This window comes from Phymastichus coffea, unplaced genomic scaffold (assembly GCF_024137745.1).
Source record: "Phymastichus coffea isolate CEN01 unplaced genomic scaffold, Cenicafe_Pcof_1.1 PCOF00115, whole genome shotgun sequence".
Classification (NCBI taxonomy): Eukaryota; Metazoa; Arthropoda; class Insecta; order Hymenoptera; family Eulophidae; genus Phymastichus; species Phymastichus coffea.
Window position 1 is genome coordinate 687992 of NW_026706926.1, and position 23038 is coordinate 711029.

Below are 23038 nucleotides of genomic sequence, written 5' to 3' on the forward strand. Positions count from 1 at the left end.
GCGGGCGAGCGGCGAATAATGAATTATTCCATTGGGCAGACGTGCGGCCTTTGAACGTGGAGAAGCGCGCCGCGATAAAGTAGGAATCGCGTCGACGGCTGCACGCGTCCTCGTATGCATATTTGAAATTGAATGCTGGCCACTCTGCGGCGCGCTGCTCTGCGGAGTCCGCGCGCCTCCTGCGTATATCCACGCTTGGCCCGCGCGTCAAGGGGGACACCGTGCTGCACATACACAGCCGATACTCCGCCGCGCGTTCGCGTTTCAATTGCAGGTACAAATGAGTAAATTGCCGCGCGCTGCTCTGCTCTAATTTTAATCTCCTTTCCACTTTGCTCTCTCTCCGTTTGTTTTAGTTGGAGCCATGTACGTCTGCATGCTCTACGCAATACTCTTTCTCAAGTTGTGGTCGTACGTGCAGGTCAACACGTGGTGTCGCCTCAGCGCCAAGAGCAAAAACTGCTCGCTCGGTCGGATGCGCAGGCAGTCTCTCAGTTACACCGATTTGCATGGTAAGTATATCAACATTTTTTTTCTTTCTTTTCGCTTTCGACCCGCGCACGCTCCATATTTATGGGACATTGAAACGCTGCACTGTTGCCGCTGCTGCTGTTGCGTAAACAATTCCGAAAGTCACCGTGGATATCGAGCGGCGTGCGGCTGAAAAAAAATATAGAAAAGAAACAATTTTTTTTTTTTTTCACCGTGACTTTTTGGGGGTGATCCATGTAAAAATAGTCGTGAAAAGTACGTGACGTACAATACGGCATGCGAATTCAAAGAGCGAAGCCTAGGGCCGCGCGGGCTGCAAAGTGAAAAACAACGGCTCAGGCAATGGAAATTCAAGCAGCGACAGGTACAAAAGTATGGTCGGCCGATGTGTTTCTGTGGTGCGCCGGGCATGGAGCTTTTGAGGTCCCCGACTAGATAATTTCCAGCCAATTTGCTCGGCGATTCGGTCCACCTCCATTTCCGGCAATTGCTCAACGCGCGCGCACAGCCACACAGAGGCTATCGATTATTCGACACGCGCCTCGCGCCCAAGTCAAATTACGGATTGACTTTACAACCGATGAACTAGCAGCAGCGCTATCATTGACTCGGCTTCCCCCTCGCTTCCCGATACATCCTGCAAATTCTTCCTTTATAAACCGCACAGCGGCTGCTTTGATGTTTCGCTCGGATAATGGGTGGCGCACTCGATGTTCTCCTTTCCTCATTATCCTATCCAACGCGAATATACGTGACGATCGCTCATACGTATCTCGATTATTCGCGTCTGCATGCTGAACCTTTCTCTTTTTAGCGTTGCGCATTTCAAGTACATTTTAATATCAATTCTTTGCTCTCTTCAACCGAAGGGTTTCGCGCGCGCTTTTTTCGGCACTTGTTATTTTACATTTTTAACGTTAAACAATTCGATTGATATCGCTGTCGTCTTTGTCACAAGTATCAAGCCACCAAGCAATAGAGCATTGAACAACTGACGCACGAGGCAGCTATTTACTAGTTTCAGAAGTCTTTACAGCAACTGAAATAAATAACTGAATGAAACATAGCTAAGTGCACTCGAACGAATAAAATAGGCGAACTGGCAAGTAAGAGCGAAAGTAAAAAGAAAACTGTTGGTGCTTCCGTGAGGCCAAGCGATTATACTTCCATAAAGCAACTGGCGCTCGACTGCTCAATTTCGCAGCTGCGCCCTCGCTTTCTTACAAATTTCAATAAGCAATCTCGCGCTCTCTGGCGCTCTCTCTCTCTCTCTCTCTCTCTCTCTCTCTCGTAATATCAGCTCTTTCCGGAGAGACGCGCGCGTTCGTACAGGCTCGCTCAAACAAACTTGGCCGTCTACTCGGACACGGCTGGCATAAGGCTATCCAAAGAGAGCCTCGCGTGCCGCCCGGCCATTCGGCCGTACCTCCGTTGCAACACAGCTATAAGTTTCTCAAAATCCTCCTCGTGTTCGCGTTACGCTCGAACGTTTGCTTTTTAATGGCGCTCCTTTCTGCATTTTTCCTTTTTTTCCTCTTCTCTCTCGCTCTTCTTCGCCTTGCGATCTAATTTGACGAGTTTTCGCCGAGATCCTGATTCGGTTTCCAGTTCGGGGTGAAATATGAGCTATGGAAAATTTAGCATGCCTAAACAGTGCTAGTTGATCGAGTGCTAAACGCATACTTGCGGTTCTCGCGCTCAGTTTACGGCGGATCACGTGTCGTGCTGTAACGGAGGACTTTCATTAGTTAACACTAGGAAGTGCATGCAGCGAGCAAACCTTCTTTAAAAAAACGGTCGGTTTTTAAAAAGTATCCGTGTACGCTTTCGTTGCTAATTGTGCACCATTGGTTCGACAATCTACTCGAAAGTAGAGGAAACTCAAGCCATAGAGAATTTTCCCCGTTGATATGACGAATAAGATAATTTTATCTAAGACGTCAACTTTAACGTCGTACGTACAAACAGTCGCTTGCTTGCTCGTCTCTTTGTGGCACATCCTCTCTCTCTCACTCGAACTACAGAGGCAGACAAAGACAGGGATAGAAACAGAGGTAAAGGCAAATTCCAGACGTTGACGAAGCTCGACAGGTATAACTGTAGTACGCCAGAAGTCACGGCGCCCATCTTGATGTGTGCTCCCGGAACAATATCGCGTATACGCGAGCTCGTAAGCAGATTTCTTATATTTCCTTCTTTTCATTTCGCACCACTCTCCCCTAAGATTCCCCTTCCCTTACTCTCTCTCGCTCTCGCGCTTGTTCACTGGCTTGAGATTAAACGGAATATCCGCGCTTTATTGGACACGCGCGCTCGTTCGCCTACGTCAAAGATTTTTGTATTTACTCTGCTCGCTATGTTTGCTCGCTTCGGGAGATAGAGAGAAATTAATTTATCGCCCGGCGCTCTGTTGACGAAACCACTTTTTGGCAATCTTCTCGACGGATGAAGTAGGATTTGGCTCTCTTCTGCTCTCTAACTCTCCGAGTCTGTGCCTGCGTCTGTGTGTTGCTAGACTTTAGTGCAGTTTACACGCGTTATCCGAAACACGAGAAAAAGAGCTCAGTTTTCTCGCATTATTTTCCCAAAATTATTCGTCTCGCCCCTTGATAAAAAGCTTTAGGCAACAATGAGATAAGAAAGACTCCGCGGTTGCACGACAATGAAAATGTCGAGAAGATGTAGTGGATTAAATGAATGTCTGACCTATTCAAGTCTATACTACTTCACAGATTTTCGCATTCTTCCGTCGACTGTCGGATCATTATTCTTGTATTGAAGATACTGACGTGACTGCGAAAGAGCAACAATTAATCAGAATGATGTGTGAAAAAATGGGCTTATAAGAAATATGACACAAGAGAAAATAAAACGATGAAAGAGAGAGAGAGAGAGAGAGAGAGAGAGAGAGACAGAGTCCAGCGAGAAGCCAAAAACAGAGAAAAGGCGGACGATGCGGACAGAAGAGAGGAATAGTCTTTGGAGTTGGCGAAAGAGGCAGAATTATTTTTCTCTCTGCACCTTGGTCTTCGTTTTTTTCCTCTTTTCTTCTTTTTTTTCAATCACGCCGTCGTCGTAATTCCGCCTTTGTGCCAGTGGATAGCCCAGCACTTAGACTTTTCTTTCTTTCTGTCTTTCTCCCGTTCTCTCTCTTACTCTCTCTCTCTCTCTTCGTATTCCTTTCTCTCATAAATCTTGAAATGAGAGTAGAAAAAGAGAAGGCAAAGCAGATTAACTGTGACACGCGCAATGAGCTCTCGGCTTGGTTAAACGATTGCCGGCAATCTTTGTCGGAGGCCCCCTTTCGAATATCAGTGCCAGCTGTAATCAGCTTTATTCAAATTGGAGCTTGGGAATTTCCGGCTAGTTATTGTCGTTTTCGCGGAGCTCCATTTCGCTCCACTTCTTCATGCCTGCCTGCTTATACACATGTATACACAAATTACTCGCTGCTGCATTAAGTTTCTCATTTCGGACTGCACACTCGTAGAATTTAAAGGAGGATACTTATGAAGCTTAGAGCCCGGTTAAATTACTATTCTGATGCGATTACGACAAACAAGTCGAGTTTCAAATTTGACCGCCCCGCGGCCCCCAACAAAGAACGCTAACAATACTACTTGTTGTTCGCTGATCAATATAAGCTTAGTATTTGGCCACGGGCACGAGCTACACAATTAGCCAAGTCATCATCGAAATGAGAGTCTAATTGGTGCACGAGAGTGAGAAGCAGCAAGAAGTCATCGATATATTCTTTGCGAATTTCAATTATTCAGAGACTCGCTAGGATGTAAAATGGAAGATTGCCAAAGAGAGCTCCGGTCAATCTTGCAGCTGTCGCGCGCGCGTCTCCGTCAATCGCCTGCTACTTTAATTCGTCTCTGGCGAAATTAATTGTAGGCGAAGCAGAGGAGAAAGGGTAGATAATGTTTGCTAAATCGAAATTGGAAACAGCTATATTTCTGTCATATTGCGCCGATAAACTCATTAGCTAACCCGCGTGTCGCAATAGTGATGAACGTAACTGCACAAAATGAGCCAACGGACAATTGTCTGCGAGTTACTTTCATTCGGAAGTTGACGAGTGGCGGAATGGATTGTGCCGCCACGGCTAATTAATTAAAATGCCGCGCGCCTTGGCTATGGCGTATACGCATACGTTTGACACGGGGATGCAAAAGAAAAATACTGACGCGCTAATTAATTAGATACGGACAGACACGGGCGTGTACCTCTCGCTCAATTTCCTCCAGGGGCTGGCTGCATTTTATTTTTCCTGATATGAGTTCGCCGGGAATTTAGCGCGATTGGTGTGCTTTGCGCCGACGCGCGCGAGATTCGCGTTTTATGTCGGTGAAAATTTTTAATTACCGCCGACAAGACCGCAAAAATGCTGCGTCTGAACTCGCGATTGATGTTTATTGAGGGAGGACGGCGACAACAAATTCGACCTATCTTGCGATTGCTCTCGCGTGTATAGAGAATGCGTTGGCTTATCTCAGTCGAAGGCTCGGAAAGACGAATGAAAGTGTCTATCCTCGCTACGAAAGTAACTCGAAACGAAAGGAGAAGGAGACTGCGAGTTTATTTAATTCATAGAACAATGGCTTTCCCTTTATCACCGGGCCAAAGTAATATCTTCCAACGCGATCCTCGTCAAAATTTGAGCAGCAACGACAGTAACAAGCGCTGAAGAACGAGTAGAAAATTTATCTAGAACATACGGTAGAAGCCAGACAGTGTTGCAGGCGTAAGTAAATAATAATAAGAAAAATCGATGCTGTCAGATGGCTTGATATTTCAACTGGTCATGTAGCTACGAATGTGCGCGTGTACGCGCAAGTCTATATCTCTATCCATCTGAAGGCTCTCCTCTATTTTCACAGCCACGGAGGTGAAACAAAACGGTTGTGACTCCGATGAAACGAGACACAAGATAGACGACGACGTCGCCGGCAAAGCTCTCGTGCAATATCCGGACAACCTGAATCTGTCCGACCTCTACTACTACATCCTGGCGCCGACGCTCTGCTATGAATTAAACTTTCCTAGGACCACGAGAATCCGAAAGAGGTAGGTTTCTTTTTTCTACATAGGGCTTTTTTTTCTAATTATGATTCTTTTTTTCTCCGTCGTTACCCTGTTTTTTCTCTCTCATAACGCGTTACACGTACCTCTCGCTCGCTTTTTTACTAGTCAAATTAAATTGTTTGTTATGAAATTTTCGCGTTCGCAGGCCAGTCGAGCACATTAATTAAAGTGCTCGCAAACTTTACTTTCGCCTACTTTCGAGTACTTTGAAAGCTTCGCCAACCATCGCTCATAATTAATTAAGCTTTTCTATTATTTAGCTGCTTTTCGATTCTCTTTTTTCTGGGCTCTCCAAAATTTTTCGTTTTCATAAAGTTCATTACGCGTCACTGCCCCAACTTTGTTCTTTGCTCTTGACTTTTTGGTACTTTTCTCCCTCCCATTTGCGCGATCCATTAATTATTTAAATTGTTTTATTGGTCATGCAAAAATAAATTTGGCCGGATATAATAATCGAACCGAAATTTCACGAATGCCTCGTTTTATCACAGTTTTTCGCGTTACAGCGTGTCGGAACGGGATTTTTATCTAGATTCAAAAAAAAAATAGAAGCCCGTTATCGAAATTTCGATTTCCAAGAAAAGCTCAAAGCGCGGAGTGCCAAGTGCATATTGTAGAGGAAAACCCTGGAAGTATTTGACAGTTTTCATTCGTGGAAAAGCAATTCAGGCAAAAAAATATTGGTTCGGGAGAAAAAGTATTCGGGCTGTAGTATGAGGAAATCCTTTTGAAAGGAACTCATTGTTCGGTGGAATTTATTCAGATATCAATTGTGGATTTCGACCACAAGTGACGACACTAAACTGGTCTGATTGCAATAGTTGGATCTTCCTCCTCCAGCCCAGCAATCTGGGCGTTTGCCTTAAAGGATGACGATGCGGGCTACAACTGGAAGAAGACGCTCGTAAAATTAGATTCAAGTGAGGGAGGCGAATAGCGGAGGGTAGCGAGGACAGTGGTAGAGTGGTGGCAGTGGGAGGGGGGGGGGAGTGATGTATTCCACGGCTTGCTTCCGTTCCCGTTTTGAGCCCCGCTCATACTTCCGGCACGCCGCGTCGACGTGTAAACACACGTACGTATGTAAGTACGTAGTATCTCTCGAGTTTGCTCGGCTAGCCATGTCTAACGCGAAGTAGCGTCGTGCCCCGTGAAATTTCATGGGGGGAGAGCGCCAGTAAGCGAGCGAGTATCCACGTCGATGAATTCCTCCCAATGTAATTTATAACGCCCCGAGCGTCTTGCTTTTGGCTGTGTGTAGGAGACCTCGAAGATAAATCCTCTTTTTTATCACAATGAAACACGCGCCAGTGTTTCGCTCTCGGGATCATATATAAATTATCGTGCGCCTGCCTTTAGCGCCAGCGGGAACTGTTGCAGGAAGGAAGGAATCTTTATCCGCAATAAGTTTCGCATTGAGTGTACGAATAAATTTCTCAGGAGTAAATCGAGAGTGGTTAAACGGGGGCGCGCTCGCGCGGATCAGCTCGGCCTGCGTCTGCTTACGTTCATTCTCTCTCTCTCTCTCTAATATTTTGTGTTTCTTTGCACTGGCTTTCAGGTTTTTAATCAAGCGCATACTCGAGGTGGTCGTCGGCTGCCAGGTGGTGATGTCGCTGTTCCAGCAGTGGATGATTCCCTCGGTGAAGAACTCCCTCATACCTTTCAGCGTAAGTACAGACGGACCTTACAGCGCCTCGCGATGCCTTTTATCCTCCGTATTAAAATTAAAAATGAAGGCGGAGAAGAATAAGACAAGAATGGCGATGTCACAGCTCGCTTTTCACGTTTTCGCCACATTATTCATCCTTTTGAGCACAGCCACGTGGGGGAACAAAGAGAGCGCGACAGTCATAATTTTTAATGAAAGCAAGCCTGATACAGCTCGCTCGAGTATGAGTCTTGACGAGGAATTACCAGCACTATAGGTGAGGTCTGATAGCATCGTAAAAAGGTAACAAGCCTCGGCGCTCGTGTAACATTGATGAGCCGACGACATTCGGAGTTATCCGTAAAAGAATATGTTTTCCTCGTACGCACGACGAGCGGATAAATGAATAATAAAACAGTAAGCGCTCACACACACACACACACACACACACTCTCTCTTCTTCATAGTGATCTGTGTGTGTGCGCGTGTGTGTGTCGAACAATGTAACATAATAAAAAAAGGAAACAAATAGACGAGAACGTAGAGGAACGTGACACTCGGTCGAGTGCACTCGGGAGCGATGGCAATTGGAGGCGCGCGCGGCGACAAATCGAAGCCATCAATCTTTCTCGTTAATGGCCCCTGCGACATACACGAGTATGTGTGCCTCTGTGCGTGTGTGGCTATGTGCGTTCGCCTGTCTATAAGTGTGCACGAGTACAATACCAAGGGGATACCTATCCAGTTGCGCGTAGGCGTCTTGCCACGTTATATGGCCATCGCTCCTCATCTCCGACTCTATTAAAAGACTGCACCCGCCCTGGTCTACGCGCGCCACCGCCTTCTTTTATTTCCTCATTGCGCTTAATCAGCCCTCTAGATGACCATTATTACGTTCTTTCTGGCCAGTCCCCAGCGGCAATGCTACAAAATCTTATTTGAAGATAGAAAAAATATTGGAACAATATCCTAGGTTGACTTGAATATGTATGGTTGTCGTTGGCTCAAGTGAAATAGTTTACAATCGGTCAAGAAGAAGATGAGCATGAAAATGTGATTAACATAGTGTTGAAGCTCAAAGTATTTTGCATCGACCGATTCTCAGTGGTTCACGAATTTTCAAGCTATTTCAGACATGGGCTACTTCGCACAGCTACCATTTCGTCATAAAAGCTTTGAAGTTTAAATTCTTTCTAAATAAATTTAAAAAATATCGATTGATTTATTTGTAAACAGCAATCTTGAAAAACATTCTCTCGTCAATTGTTCGTTCGATTACTTTCGGATTTGATGCAAAACATTTAGAAGTTTTTGAGCTTTATCATTTTTCATAATTTTTTAAGCATATTACTTAAATGTTTAAATGTTTAACTTCTTAAAATTGAACATTGTTTTCCAAAAATACTATTTGCTTTAGCTACAGGCAGCGATAAGTTAGTATTGTGTTACACTCGAGCCGCTATACATTGAGATTTTACGTTTTACCTTTGAACGTAATGCTAAAATTTGACCTGCTGGCATTTAATCATTCAAGTAATATGTTGAAAAGTGTATGAAAAATTGAAAAGCTCAAAAGCTTTTCGATGGTTGACATCAAGTTCGAAAGTAATCGGAGAAGCCATTGACGAAATAACATTTTCGCTACTTGCCAGTAAACTAATTGATTTATTTTTTAATTACACGGCAACTACTTCAGAACGACATTAAAATATAAGCTTCATTTTTTCCGGCGTTCAAGCTTTGCTGATGAAACGGTGACTGTTTGAAGTTGCTCGGGCTTGAAATAGCTCGAAAAGCTATATTATTTTCCTTCCCCTTGCCGCTACAGTTTTGCTAATCGATCTAGATGTATCGTTCACGAATCTATCGATGTACAAGATCTTAAGCTTCAACGCTACACATGTCCCATTAGAATGCGATTATTTTTTCGCAACGATATAAGCTTCGAAAGTCAGGCCTCTATTTTTCCTTAAAACCAATAGTAGGTGAAGTCGAGTTTGTCAGGAGTGGGGGGGGGGGGGGGTGAAGAAAAACATTGTTGCGCTGTGGTAAAAAGGACAAGGCGTTTATCCCCAGAAAGCTGCATACTTGAAAAAGTATGCGCTTGTATACAGGTGGCGAGCAAGCAACCAAGCCATACACGTGACAGCCTCAGCCATACGGTTTACTGCTTTGCCGGTGCAGTTTATCGCGCTCGCTAGCTGTCGTTTTCTCTTTCTCCCTCTTTCTCTCACTCGGGCACACGTATGCACGACGGTAAACGATTTGCCGCAACGATTTGCGCGGCAATCCACTTAGCCCCGACGACGGACGTACCGGGCTGTTAATACTTAATAACTTGGACAACGAACAGCAAGTCCCTTCCCACGGCTATGCTCCCGGTTCCCCTAATCACGGGCGCGCACGCCTCCGCTGCTCGAAAGTTTTCGTCGGGGAAGGTCAACGCGCGCCAGCCCGCGAGAGAGAACAACTCCCTTACATTCCCACTTTGCAACTGCCCAACTACTAGTAACGCTACTTCTAACTATCTCGACGAGTCGCTATCTTTGGCCAGCTAACGCTGGGGGACGCGCTCATTTTCGCTGACGAGGGTCGTACCTTCGTACAACTGCGTGCGACCGCCGCTCATTGATCGTCGTTTGCGAGTTACCGAAAACACGCGCAGCTAGCTGTATTCAATCGACATTGCAAATTTGCGACAGGAAAAATCAGTTGATATTTTAAAATTGAAATGAGCATGCTGCGGAGCTCACTTTGGTAGAGCAAAGTCGAGTCGTGTAAACACTTCCGACAATCTCCGGCGTTGTTCAAGTAGCTCCAGGCAGTAAACAGCTTTATTATTCTTCTGGAAACTTCAACATTTGCAGTTTTCGAGAAAGGCGCCGTGGAGCTTTTTTTTTTAACGACGATGCTCCGCGGTGAAGCAGCAGCGTTATAGAAAATATCGATTTCAAATACAAAAACAAGCACGCCAAGATCGCGCGTGGCTGCGATACTCGTTGCCGTGAGCAATAATGGCTAGCAGTGGTTGCCTTTGGTCGTATTACGATGGAGCAAAGAGAGGCAAAAGAGAGGCGGGCGCAAGCACGAGTTCATCGTTGCGTCGTCCCGGGAGGCACATGAGTGCGAGCTGATCGTTTTAGGGATTTTAGAGGAGACGACTTGGCGACGCGGAGCAACGTCTCCTTGCGCGACGAAATGCGTCGGCATCGATTCGCCATCGGCTTCTCTTCCCTCTCGCTGATGATTTCCGCTTGCTTGTTACGCGCGGCGTTGAAGCCCTTACTTTTTACGGCGACCAATCCTCCTGCTCCCCCTCTGCTCATTTGGGCGTAATTAAGAGAGCGCGCCGCGTGCTGGAAATTCGGCAAAGCTCGAGCGCGCGCTAACAGTCAGCCGTACGAGGCTCGTCGGACGGAATTCGCGCTCGCGCCTGCGACCAGTTTTATTATGAGGCAAGGCACGCTGTTCTTTCGTCGGCATTCCCTTTGGCGCGCTGGCCGGCGCGCACTAGTATTATGTGGCCTAGGAATTCGGCTTCGTCGTCGCTCGCCGCGCCGTCGACGATGTTCTTAAATTTCATTCTTCTGCTCTCTTCCGTTCGCTCCGAGTCGCGCGACGTCTGATCTACCGCCAGTCATAAAATGCCAACGATACTCGCGGAAGAGCGCGGCGCCGCTGAATTCGTAATGAGCGCCCCAAGAATTTTTTATTATGCCGCGAATTTTTTCGCTCGCAGTCAGCCAGCGCGCTCCGCAAGAATTTCATTAATGCCGAGCGCCAGATGCAGCGTATATTAAGACGTTTGACGACCCGCAGCTGCTCTTTGTTTCGCGGTATATCGGCTACGTCTCACTCGACCTACTTAGCGGCTGTTCGACAATGAAGCCGTAACTTTGAGCTGTTGCGTAGCCTATCTCCTGCCGACATTCTTCAAATTTCGCCCGCTCTTCCCGCGCCAAGATCCTTCGGGGACGGAGCAGCGAAAATGAATCTCAAGTCGGAATACTTAATCGGACGAAAGTAAGAAGAAAAGGTGAAGGACGCGTCTCGTACGCGTACTCTTCGTCAGACGGTAAGTGCGGAATTGCACGCGCATCTGAGAATTAGAGAGTGGCCGAGTGAAAGGCTCGATCTCTTTCTCTCTCTCTCTCTCTCTTTCTTCCGAGCTAGTGACGAGAGAAGCTCGCCCCATATCTTCAGTGCACCGAATAAAATTGATGTATTCGCGCAAGACACCTAAGGCACGATTCCGCGAACGGATCAAAATTTCAAGCAGCCAGCCCGCGTTAAATTCACTTAATTTGCTTTTAATCGTCTCGACTAAGTGAGCCCTTGATCGAATTATGCGAAATAGCGCGGCAAGGCACCTCACTCTCTCTTCGAAGAGCCGGCAATCTGATTATCGGATCGTTTAAAACTCGGCCATGTGGAAATTCGGAAATCGATGCGAAATGGTAATGATTGAATGAATGATTAAAACACTTGGTAATTTGACGCGCGCACAGATCAAATCTGCTATTCTCGCACCGCATCCAAAAAAGAATCTCTATAATTAACGTGATGGTCTATCAATGACCATTCTCTCGTTTCACATATCCGAATAAACTCTCATTCAATTAAGAAAATGGTGTTGAACTTCTTTCCAAATTAGATTGTAAAATAAACAATATGTCAACCGCTTGCACATGTAGTTTGCAGTCCTTAATGTCGCCTAATCCAATAATTGGCTTTTCATTTGCATCTTAAAATCGTGTCCCCATGGTTAATTTACGTATACCGAGATTAGAGGCGGAGACCAATGGAATGAAATGTCCACGTAGTCTTTTCTTTTTCAACAACAGTAATCTCCTGAAAATCTGTATTGAATTGAAGAGACGTCAACGAACATATCACGCGACAGCCTACGAAGGGGGTGAACGCTCTCTGTTCGTACTCGCTTATCGTACTTGAATCGTGTATCATGGAAATAAAGAGTAAGAAACCTTAGACGAGCTATGGAGAGGCTTATAATAAGCCGATGAAAGGGGCCAACAGTTTATCGATCAGTCAGGTGCAACGTTCCGCGACTGAGAGAGCGAGCGGGAGATTCACGCTGCTACGGGTTCGCTCGCATGCTTAAGCACTTGCGCTTAGACAAATTAATTACTTAATTGATTTCAGCTCTATTCTATTGTTCCCATTAATATTTCACTCGCCTCGCCGACTGGGTGATTCTAACAGAAGATCTACGAGCAGAGTTTGCTGAAGCCGCGAGAGCTTAGAGGGAAAAAGAGCCAGAGAGAGAGAGAGAGAGAGAGAGAGAGAGACAGAGACGACACGGCAAACAGAACCGCGGGCAATAAAGTAGACTAACACGGCGCGAGAGTGAGATTGAGGAGCAAGATACAGAGCTTCGCTCTCATCTTTACCGCATTATCGGCCGTGTTATTTCAGTTAGACCCATCGGATATAGAATGAATCGCGCGACAAGAAAAATACAATTAAAAATCACTCAAAGCGGAGCTTCTTTGGTCAAACAAGGGCTCCCATTCCTGCCTATCCTTTTCCTACAATTCGCACGAAAAATCCGCATAAGTGCGTACGGAAAGGAAATGGCGCACCGAAAGGGAAAGAGCATACAGAGCAAGAGGGAGAGAGGCTCTAATTGATTGTCGGGCTGCAGTTAAGAGGCTGGCGTTTCACCCTCGAGAGGGATAGCCTGCGAGTGAGTAAGCGAGGTGCTAATTGAATCTACCCCGAGTTTTTTATCGTCATACGCGCTCTTTCTCCCCTGGCAATTCGACCATCGCCCAGCACTTTCGACATCTCCATTCGCGCGTAAGTAAGTTCTGATGGGTAGCCAAGCTCGCGAAAGAGGCTTACCCTATTTCCTAATTATTCCTCGGCGAAATGTAAGTGCTGCATAAGAATGACTTCGCCTAAATACGGAGTGATTTATGATGGCACTAGAGCGCAACTGTGTGCTTTTTATATTCAACAGCCCACCGATTTTAAGCACCTCAAAGAATATATAATTAATTTGACGGCGTATTTATTAGTTTTCTCAAATGAGAAAACTCATTTGATGTCCGTAACAGGATGCAAAATCAAATGAACTGTATTCAATTTTGTTCGCGCCGTTTGGGCTCCTTAACGCGGGGACGAGTTTGCTTTTCAATTTTCCCGTTCAGCAGCGAAAATTGTCATTCTCGCACGCACGTCGTGTCGGAAACGAGCTCAAGCTCATAAATAGCCTTGCGATGATTCAAGTGCTACCAATACACACGAAAAAAAAAATGATAGATATAGTTGTTTGTCGGGAACTCCTCGACGCCCAAGAGATAGAAAGTCGAGAAACGTTCTTCTTGATCCGTCCATTTTCCGCGCCACGTAATAAAAAAAGGTTCGGTGCCGGGCGCTCTCAGGTACTCCTCGACCTGCCTGGAGAAAGCCAAATCTTGAGATATCAAATTCCGGTGAGATGTCGTAGTTATTGGCACTTTGCTATGTATTTTTATTCGCTCCGCCGAATTCTCAACGCGTGCTGCCGGTTCGGTCGTCAATAAAGAAGGCTGCTGCCCTGAGTGCCGTGCTCAGGTAGCAGAGTCCGTGTGGCTTAACCGATTTTGGAACGGCGCTTTCCCTTCGCTGCGTTCGATTGAATATCCACGACCAGACCCAAAGGACAAGGGCGTTTCCCCTTGGTTATTTCGCGGAAAATCGTAAGATGCTCGGCTGCCGCTCTTTCTGTTTGTTTGCGTTGTGTCGTGGTACGTTTATCTTTACCGCGTTTCGGTACACGTGTATGTAACTCTGCGACCGACGACGCTTCCACCGAGGGCTGGGCGATAAGCGGCGACTAGTCGATTCGTCTCGATCCACAGGAGCCACGTTGTACGATGCCTGCGTCCAAGCAATTGGTGCTGCGCTTGCTCCGAAAGGCAGCGTCCTGGTAGGACGAGTTACTGTCCGTCTCGAATAAACATTCAAACTTATTCTATTGCGAAGGCAAATCGAGCCTCGCCTTGTGGACGGTAGTTGCTATTTGTTAGCACAAGAACTTCACATTGTATTTTCCTTAGGTGAGTCTAAATGGCTTTTCCTCCCCCTCGTGACTTTTTCCTCTTTGATTTGGTAAGATTAAGGACTAATATTCGTTAGCCAATGGGTTGTTTATTTGCATAAGGCTTTCAATTGCATTTCTATCGTTATTTACTTATCCAGGTTCAAAATATTTATTATCCATTTGCTGCGAGGGTTAATTTATTTATTCGCAATCGAGTTCAAGTTATTTCGAAGTGATGTTTTTTATTGGGAACGGATACGACACTTAACTTCATTAAATATTCAGCAATTTATCTTCATAACTGTATGCTTTTGGAATGAGCTATTTATTCGAGGTGATTAACAAGTAATATGGATGAAATTGAAAGACGATGTTAATTGTTATAACTGTGTTTCAGAACATGGACGTGGCCAAGGCATCCGAGCGTCTGCTGAAACTGGCGGTAAGTTTGGTCCGGAACCAGCAGCACACGGGAAAAATAATGCAACTAGCGAGGTACGCGAGCACACGAGTTGCAGCTGCCGGCAGGCCTTACATTTCAGCAGCGAGCGCGTAGCGCCAAGCTAAAACCTTATATATCTCGGTCTGGCTGGCTCGTCGATCCGGAAGGCGCGCGCAGCGCACACCAGTCAATAGAAATCGAGTTAGCCGGAAGTTTAAAGGTACCGCGAACAACCGCAATGAGATTTCGCAGTTTCCACGTCGTCGCAGGAAAAACAATGTGCCTGCGCGAGAGCAGAGCGCTAATCGCGTTTTCCATCTCTCAAAACCAGCTGGCAAATTAATCCGCGAGCAGCCAATTTATTCGTACGCGCGCTAATTGAAAGCCCCCTCTCTCGCGGATAAGAAAGAACTCGCTTCGCTTCGCCCCGCCAGCTAACGAGCTCCCAACCAGATAATTGAAGACTGCACCTCGCCGCTCAAATTATTCGGACCTTTGAGAATCGCCATCGCGCTAATTGTTGCGATCTCAACGATTATGGGCCATTCGCGCGCTGACTCGCTAATGGCCCGCAGTCGATTCGCCTGATTGGCGGCGGCAATTTCCAGATAATTTTATGGCACTTGCGCGCGCGGCCGCGCGCGCAAAAATCAAACAAATTTATTACCTTGAAAACAACCGTCGTCAACCGAGTTCCATGTCAAAGCAGCATCAAGTCTCGCTTGCGATATTTCAGCAAATAGGCGGTGCGCTCGATTTTTTACCTCGTCACTTCAACAACTCGACGCGGAAACTTGTCGAGTTGCGTGAATATCGCGTGTATTGGCTGCAACGAAGACGCCGAGTTCTCCGATCAGAGTCACGTCGTTGTTGCAATCGATTATATTTCCGCGTTGTCTTTCTTGGTCGGATGCAGCGCGTGAGAGCTGACTCTCTTGCATGCGAGCGACAAAGCCTCTCGAAGGGGCGGTGCGAATAAAATTAGAGCATCTCATTTTCTCGTTCTCGGTAATCTTCTCAATCTCGTTACACACGTCTTCAGTTTGCGCGAATGCAGTTCTCTATGCGTTCGCGCGCGACTGAAAGAGAGAGCACGTGCCGGATAATTTGATTTCTCTTTGAGAAAAGTATGGACTGTAATCATGCTAAGTCGGCCAGGTGGAAAAGTATAATGAGAACTGCTCTCCGCGAAATAGAGCGTCTCATTTCACTCGACGACGACGATTGTCATATCCCGTCGTCCTCGAATGAATGACCTGAGAACTACTCGTTTTCACGGCAAGATTAAAGCAGATTTGATCTCGTTCTAGCTCAATTTCTTCTTTTTTTTTCTCCCCTTCCCCCTCTACCCACGAAATTCTAATTTTACGCGCTGCCGCGTTACGATAAAACATTCACACGTGGAGTGGCGTGAAAAAAAAGAACAATTAGAATACAATATCGAATACTATAATGCTGAGATATGAGATCGCGAGCCATGCTGAATTTTACTGATTACAAATCCGCAGGCTTTATCTCCGGCATGCATGAACTAGCAATTTGATAAGCCTGAATTGTATGTTTTATACGTTGGGAGCGAACAGAATGGTTGAGGATTTTGATACAGCGTCAGTTGGGCAAGAGGCTTTGTGACCAGAGAGAACGCGATGCTCTCGTGTTTTCCGTGCGTATACGACGCTCAAAGCGTACAGCCCTCGTGGAAAGAAGCTCAAAGTTTACCGTTGGCGAGGTTCTTTGTGAGATCGGTATTTGCAGCTGATTCGCTGTTGGGCTTACAACGAAGGGAGGAAACGAAATTAAAACGTCGAGCTACAGAGAGAGAGAGAGAGAGAGAGAGAGAGAGAGAGAGAGAGAGAGCGAACGCAAGTTTTCGCTGCTGTCGCCGACGATGGCCCGCGGCGACTTGACCGCCCCGCGCGTTGCCATTGATATTGCACGCTTTGACATGGATAAAACTTGCGGATTCTCCAGACGCGCCAAGACCAACCGCCTCTCGCTGATTGAGATGCAAAGAGTGACTCTGCCGCTGACGAGACATCGAATGAGGGGAGACCGTAACGAAGGCCGCGCGTGAAAAATTTTTCTCAACTCTCCCGAACTTTTTCTGTACCGATAGCGCTGAATATTCATACGCTGTTATTTGGTCTTTGTTCCGTCTCCGTCTCAGGGCTGGCATGAAAGAGCAGAGATTGGAAAAAGCTACGATAAAGAAAATCGCGTGGGGTCGGAGAAGAGGCAGGCGAGGCTGGACCGCGGGCACAAAGTCGAATTAGAGAATGACTGGATGCGAGAGCGGAAAATTTGCATCCTGTTAACGAGCGCGTCGCCGGGGCTAAGTGATCGATAACGGCTTTTATCCCGAAAACGCGCTCGCCTAGCTCGGTCGGCCCGTAGCCGTGCGCGCGCCTCGACGCGAGCCATTGTCACCGGGGCGCAAACCAACTTTCTTTATCTTCGCAGATACCGAATCACCTGATGTGGCTCTGCTTTTTCTATCTGTCTTTCCACTCTTATCTCAACCTCATGGGCGAGATGCTGCATTTCGCCGATAGAAATTTCTACTGCGACTGGTGGAACGCAAATAACATCGACACTTTCTGGAGGACCTGGAATATGCCCGTCCATCGCTGGGCCGTAAGGTAAATTGAAAATTTTCATTTGTTTTCCGCTGCTGCGTGACACGTACCCCGCGAATATTGAAATGGATGATGGACACGCTCTGACTAATATTTAACTTCGTATATCGAGGTGGCTCGCGATATATCTTTATCGAAAAAATATACTATTTCGATTTTGCCAGTGGACAAACACTTGCCAAAATAAATTGCATAGTAATCGGAAGACAAATATAGTTTTGCGGGGCGCCGATGTTTTCATATTATTGGAAATTTTTTATTTCGTTCGTTTACTGATAAAATACAACAAAATCACTATCCAAAGTTGCTTCGGATATTTTGATTCCATAGATAAATATCGTATTTGCGGATAACATCAGCTTTCACTGAATAGAGCGCTTCAATTTGAAATGTTTTACCAATTCCTGCAAATAAAAATCCATTGGTAGAGAGACTGGCGTGTATACGTAATGATGTGTGTTTCCTGCTTGCACAAGTAGCTTCGAATAAACGATGACCGATGCATAGGGCGAAGCGGACAGCGGCAAACATTTGAGTTGCCGGACCGAGCCTCCTACGTCATTTGATGACAAACACGCTCGGCTCGATATTAATAATCAATAGCTGATTGCGTATCGAGAGCCGTGTCAACACATCTAATTGTATCAATAAACTATTCGTTATCGAAAAACGATTGCACCACTGCAACTTGAAAAATAAAATATCAATTTGATCGCAGATTATATAATAGAGTGCGTTGAGCGTTATTCAATCACTGCTTCATCGAATACCCATCAAACGCACTTTTTTCCAATTTCGCCATAAAAGCTCTGCAAGGCTGTTTGGAAAATAGTGTAGAAATAAACGGAGACTAAAGAAAAGGTAAAAAAAGGAAAGTAGGCTATGAGTTTTTAAAGCAAACCTTTGTCGACTGCCTCTGCAGACAATAGTCAAAAAACTTCATTAGAGAGCGTGTTTCACGAAAAAAGTTCCCATGTTACTTGATGTACCTATAGAGGAGCAGGAGAAAGCGCCGAAGGAAACAACGATTTTCTTCCCGTTGTGCGGTTAATGTGCTCTTCGCCGCATTACGAAAATACTCGATACACGCTGCTTCTCGAGCGCATCTCATTTTAACTCGATGGCCGCGCCGCGTCGGAGTGAAATTGATGTTTCGCGCCCTCATATTTGTTTCGCCGGTGGAACGACGCGGACCCTTGTCAAAACAAACACTTAGTCATTCCGTTATGGCCACTACGCTCGCGTGCTATTCATAAAACACGCTTTATTAATGCGACGCGAAAAATGGGAATTACAGAGTCGGCGCGCGTAAAATACTGCGTTATCGTGGGGCGGGCTAATAAAACCGCGCGGCTGACGATCAGGATGAAGAAAAACAGGCGGGGGAGGCAAGTGGCTTTGTCCGCGGCTATTATTTCACCTGAAACGAGCAGGCCGTTGGCGCGTGAGAGATACGACGAGATACCCGAATTTCGCGCCTCTCGCTCGCTCGCTTTTCCGCGGCTGTCTATTTATTCCTCGAGCTCGCGTGATCAGCGCTACCTGCTATCTCTCGGCCTGCGAAATAGCGTCTCTTTTCAAGTTTGTAATGGGAAAAGCCGATAGGCATCTCCCGCCCTCGGGCGACTCACTTAAGGCTGTTTATCCCAAGGCACACTACGAGATTGTAATATAACGTATGTATTTATGCGGCCGCCTACGGGAGCTTACCTCGCTCTATACGAACGCCCCCCTCTTTTTATTTCTCGGCGTTTAGGCGCGCGCACCCGGGCATGTCCGCGCTCTTTTCAATTATGCACTTCTAACGAAGAGCTCCAGAATGCGGCTGATTCCGTATTTTTTTCTCGTTTAAATGTTAATCTCGGCGGATAGCTCATTTATTTATTCATTAAATTTGGAGATGGCCGACGACTGGGACGATCAGTGGTAGCGCGTGTGGTTTCGAGAAAGAAAATAAGAGGAGGACGGCACGGTCCGCGGCCTACCTGCCCTCTCAGGTGTGAGAAAACAAAATGTAATCTCGGCATTTTTGTTCGTACGCGAGGCGCGAACACGCGGGTTCCTCGGTCTCTTGGCCGCAGGCAGCAAAAAGACGCTTGCAGCTGGTTTATGCGCAGTCGACGAGGACGGCGAAGACGACTCCTTTAAAGTTGCAGGGGGACGCGCGCAAACAACTGTCTGCCAAGGAAATTTAGCACGTGTAAAGAGCGCGGCCGAGGCAACGAGGCAACGGCCAGTCCTTAAATTACCGGCATCCACATTCGCATGCACGTCGCTCGCTTTACGACTCACGCTTCGAATTTTTAAGTATCTCTCCTCTGAAACACGCAGCGCGTCTAGTGTTTGCCCACCGTCTTGTTGTCTTCGCTGTTGCCCTGCAAAGTCCTTGTCGGTCGAGATGCTAATTAAAAAACTCGCCTCTATCCTCTTGCAGACACCTGTACATACCGGTGGTGGAGATGGGCTACAGCAAAACGGTCGCGAGCGTGACGGTCTTCTTTATCAGCGCCTTCTTCCACGAGTACCTTGTTAGCGTACCGCTGAAGACCTTCAAAATCTGGGCGTTCATGGGAATGATGGGCCAGGTAAGTGAGCCTCTTGCCTCGCAGCGCGCACCGGGTTGGTTGGGTCGCGTCCTCGGCGACGCTTGGCTATTCAACGGTTTGCCGGCAAGCTGCCTGGAAAACGCTTTTTCTGCAATAATCTTGCTGCATTAATCATGAAATTTGGCCGTAATTGTTTTGATGCCGGCGCGGTGCGCACATGAATATTCGGCACTATTAGCGTGTCGATGAATATTCAGAAAAGAAGGAAAAGAAAGGTGTCGCTGCTGCGAGGTGAAAGCTCCTCTGCATAAAGAGAAAGCTCGGTTGAAAACGGGCACTGACAAGGCTACCGCGCTCTGCCAACAGATTCCCTTATCGGTGCTGAGCAAGCACGTGGAGAGAAACTGGGGCGCCAGGTGGGGCAACATCGTCGTCTGGGCGAGTCTCATCATTGGCCAGCCACTCTGCATCATGATGTACTACCACGACTACGTGGTCACCCACTATGGCGAGACCCTCCTCGAGGATTACTCGCACGTCTAAGAAGATACACACCGACAGCGAAATAACAAGCAGAGAAGCTGTCGCCGACGCTGTTGCTGCTGCTCTTTTCGCGCAAAATCGAATCACGCGCGAAGAAAGGAATCGCTTTACTCGCGTCGTCTTCTCCGCGTTTGTTTGCTCGTGCGCCTTTTTCTTCTTCTCCCCGTCGCCGCTCGCCACGCCGCGAGAACATTCGATTTCAGACCTAATAGCCCGCGAGTAAATGATTTTTCGTTGTGAATCGCCCAAGTCTCCCGGGATAAATTGATAGAGTGTCGCGTGCTCGTTCTCGCCTTTTGTATTATTTCCCGACTTCCTCCTCCCCCCCCCCCCCCTCTCTACTCCGTCTTTTTTTCGTGTCCCCTTAATACAAAGCGCCGTTCATTCACTGATTGTACTTTTGTATTACCTGTTCAATGCTCAATGACGCGATTCAAAGAGAAGGCACGTCGCGCTTTCACGAGATTTTTCTATGACATTTATTACAATTTGTAAGTGTTTCCTGCAATCACTTGTGTACGTGATATTTATTTACAGTACATTGTTATTCATTTTGATACTACATTTTTAATGCTTTGCACACGACAAGACGACGGGAAGATTCGCTACTCGGAGGGATATATATATATATATATATATATTTTAAAATATCTAGATGTTATTATTTAGAGATTTATAGATTTCCTTTATACTTCGATAAGCAAATGTTTTATCACCGAAATTGCCTTATATTTTTGTTCAACGAAACATGTGATCGCTAATCGCGCGATTTGTAAACGTAGAAATGTACATTCACGTAGAAAAATTGTGCGTGGCAAATTGTAAAAAAAGAGATAATATGACAGCCAACATTTGCCACTAGAATTTAAGAAACTCGAGAGCAACGAGACGCGATGAAGTTACCACAGCGTGTATTTTAGCGGAAGAGATTTAATGCACTCCGTCTTTGTCTCTCTTTCTCTCTTTCTTAATGCTTACGGCTGCCGGTGTTTGTGTACAAAAACATAAACATGTTTATCGTAACTTAGACTTTATATCTAAGAGACATTTGTTCCTCTTTTGTAAATTTTTTACTGAACTTTGTAAATAAACGAAACACGTGCAGGAATGTTCGTAACGTCAACACAAATGTACTCTTGAGGAATAAATAAATGCGGTGCGAATCGCGCCAGACGCGTACACATTTGCATCCGCAGGGAAATTGCGAGGGAAACGAAGTTTGTCTCATCCGTGTCTGGCGTATCGAAGCTAACTGGGTGTTGGGATGAAAGAGGGGCGGGAAGGGGGGGGGGGGTTGAGAATAAAAAGTCTGCAAAGTTTATTTTCTGATCGAGTACGTAAGGAGCTTAAATAAATGTAGGTCTTGTTAAGAATTTGTCTTATTATTTAAAAACGTTTATTCTCTCATTCCTTATTGAAACTCACAATTTTTTCCTGAACACTTGTACAAATAAGTATTTCATTTTGAGTGCAGATTTTCCACTCGACTGAATGATCTACGAGTGAGAATATAGAATAATGGATTGCTGAATGAGCAGATCATTTTTTACAGCTACACATTTTTTACAATACAATCAAGAAAAGTCGAGACCAATAATTGTTAAAAATTCAAACTTATTTTATTACTTCAACTCTCAATAGCTCACAATAGCTCATTTCATTTCAATTAATCGGTTATATTATTTTAAAAAAATGTTACTGCGATTCATTGTTGGAACCTGTAGTCGCTGAATATTTCGTAATTGGATCGCGTTATCTCAGAACGTTTATAAATATTATATTGCTTTGAAAATTGCATTGTCATTTTTTAATTTACTTCTGTCTCGTCGTCTAAAAACGTAATTGGAAACACGTGTAAAATGGTCGAAAATCCAGGTCGAGAACGCGAAAAAACGATTCCCGGAATCGATAGCATCCTAGCGTTTGAAGACCATTAGCATGGCTGGGCGAAAGAAAGACCAGCTTTGCACTTTGAATGCATCGAAAGTGCGTACTATCACAGGCATCTCTGGCGGATACAAAATTCATCTCCTACCGCAGGACTTTCTCGCGCTCGTCGAGCATGAAAGGAGCTACTGCTGCTGCTGCTACTGCTACTGCTGCAAGAGAAGAAGAGGAAGAAGAAGCAGAAAGAAATCTCCGTCTCAGGGGGGTTGCCGAGGAAAACTAATGCTTTTTTAACGTGCCACTCGCGATTTCCAAAGGGTGCTACTGCTGCTGCTTGGTGCGTCAAGGCGATGCTTAAATTAATGATGCGGCCGCCGGGACAGGTGGACATACGTCTGCGTCAGCGCGATGTATGTGGACGAGCCGTCAAGGGGATCCGCTTTACCAAGACGAGAGAGAGAGAGAGAGAACGAAGGATCTTGGCTCTTGATGATCGTCTGACGCTACTTGATGATGTGACTGCTTTGCGTATTTGCACGTATATGTAAGTAGGAATACTAAGATGAGACATTCACAAATAGATCACACTAATCTTTCTATTTTCTACCAATTAAAAATCTGTCGACATTGAAGCACGCGAAATTTCATTTAATGTCTTTCCTAGAATTTACACTTCTAAATATTCTATTGGCCGGGTTGCCAATA

General features: G+C 45.9%; 1 protein-coding gene across 4 annotated transcripts in view; it reads left to right on the forward strand.

The window, feature by feature from the left end:
- LOC131670770 (diacylglycerol O-acyltransferase 1) overlaps positions 1 to 21705 on the forward strand; it is a 70894-nt gene extending 49189 nt beyond the window's left edge. For 3 of the 4 annotated variants that reach the window (XM_058946669.1, XM_058946670.1, XM_058946671.1), the window contains 7 exons: positions 357 to 512; positions 5379 to 5565; positions 7142 to 7250; positions 14677 to 14721; positions 17182 to 17360; positions 19792 to 19942; positions 20270 to 21705. In XM_058946669.1, the coding sequence (XP_058802652.1) occupies positions 357 to 512; positions 5379 to 5565; positions 7142 to 7250; positions 14677 to 14721; positions 17182 to 17360; positions 19792 to 19942; positions 20270 to 20446 (1004 nt within the window). In that variant the 3' untranslated portion in view covers positions 20447 to 21705. The remainder of the gene's footprint in view (positions 1 to 356; positions 513 to 5378; positions 5566 to 7141; positions 7251 to 14676; positions 14722 to 17181; positions 17361 to 19791; positions 19943 to 20269) is intronic. The other variant, XM_058946672.1, reaches the window with a different exon arrangement.
- The last annotated feature ends 1333 nt before the right edge of the window (positions 21706 to 23038 follow it).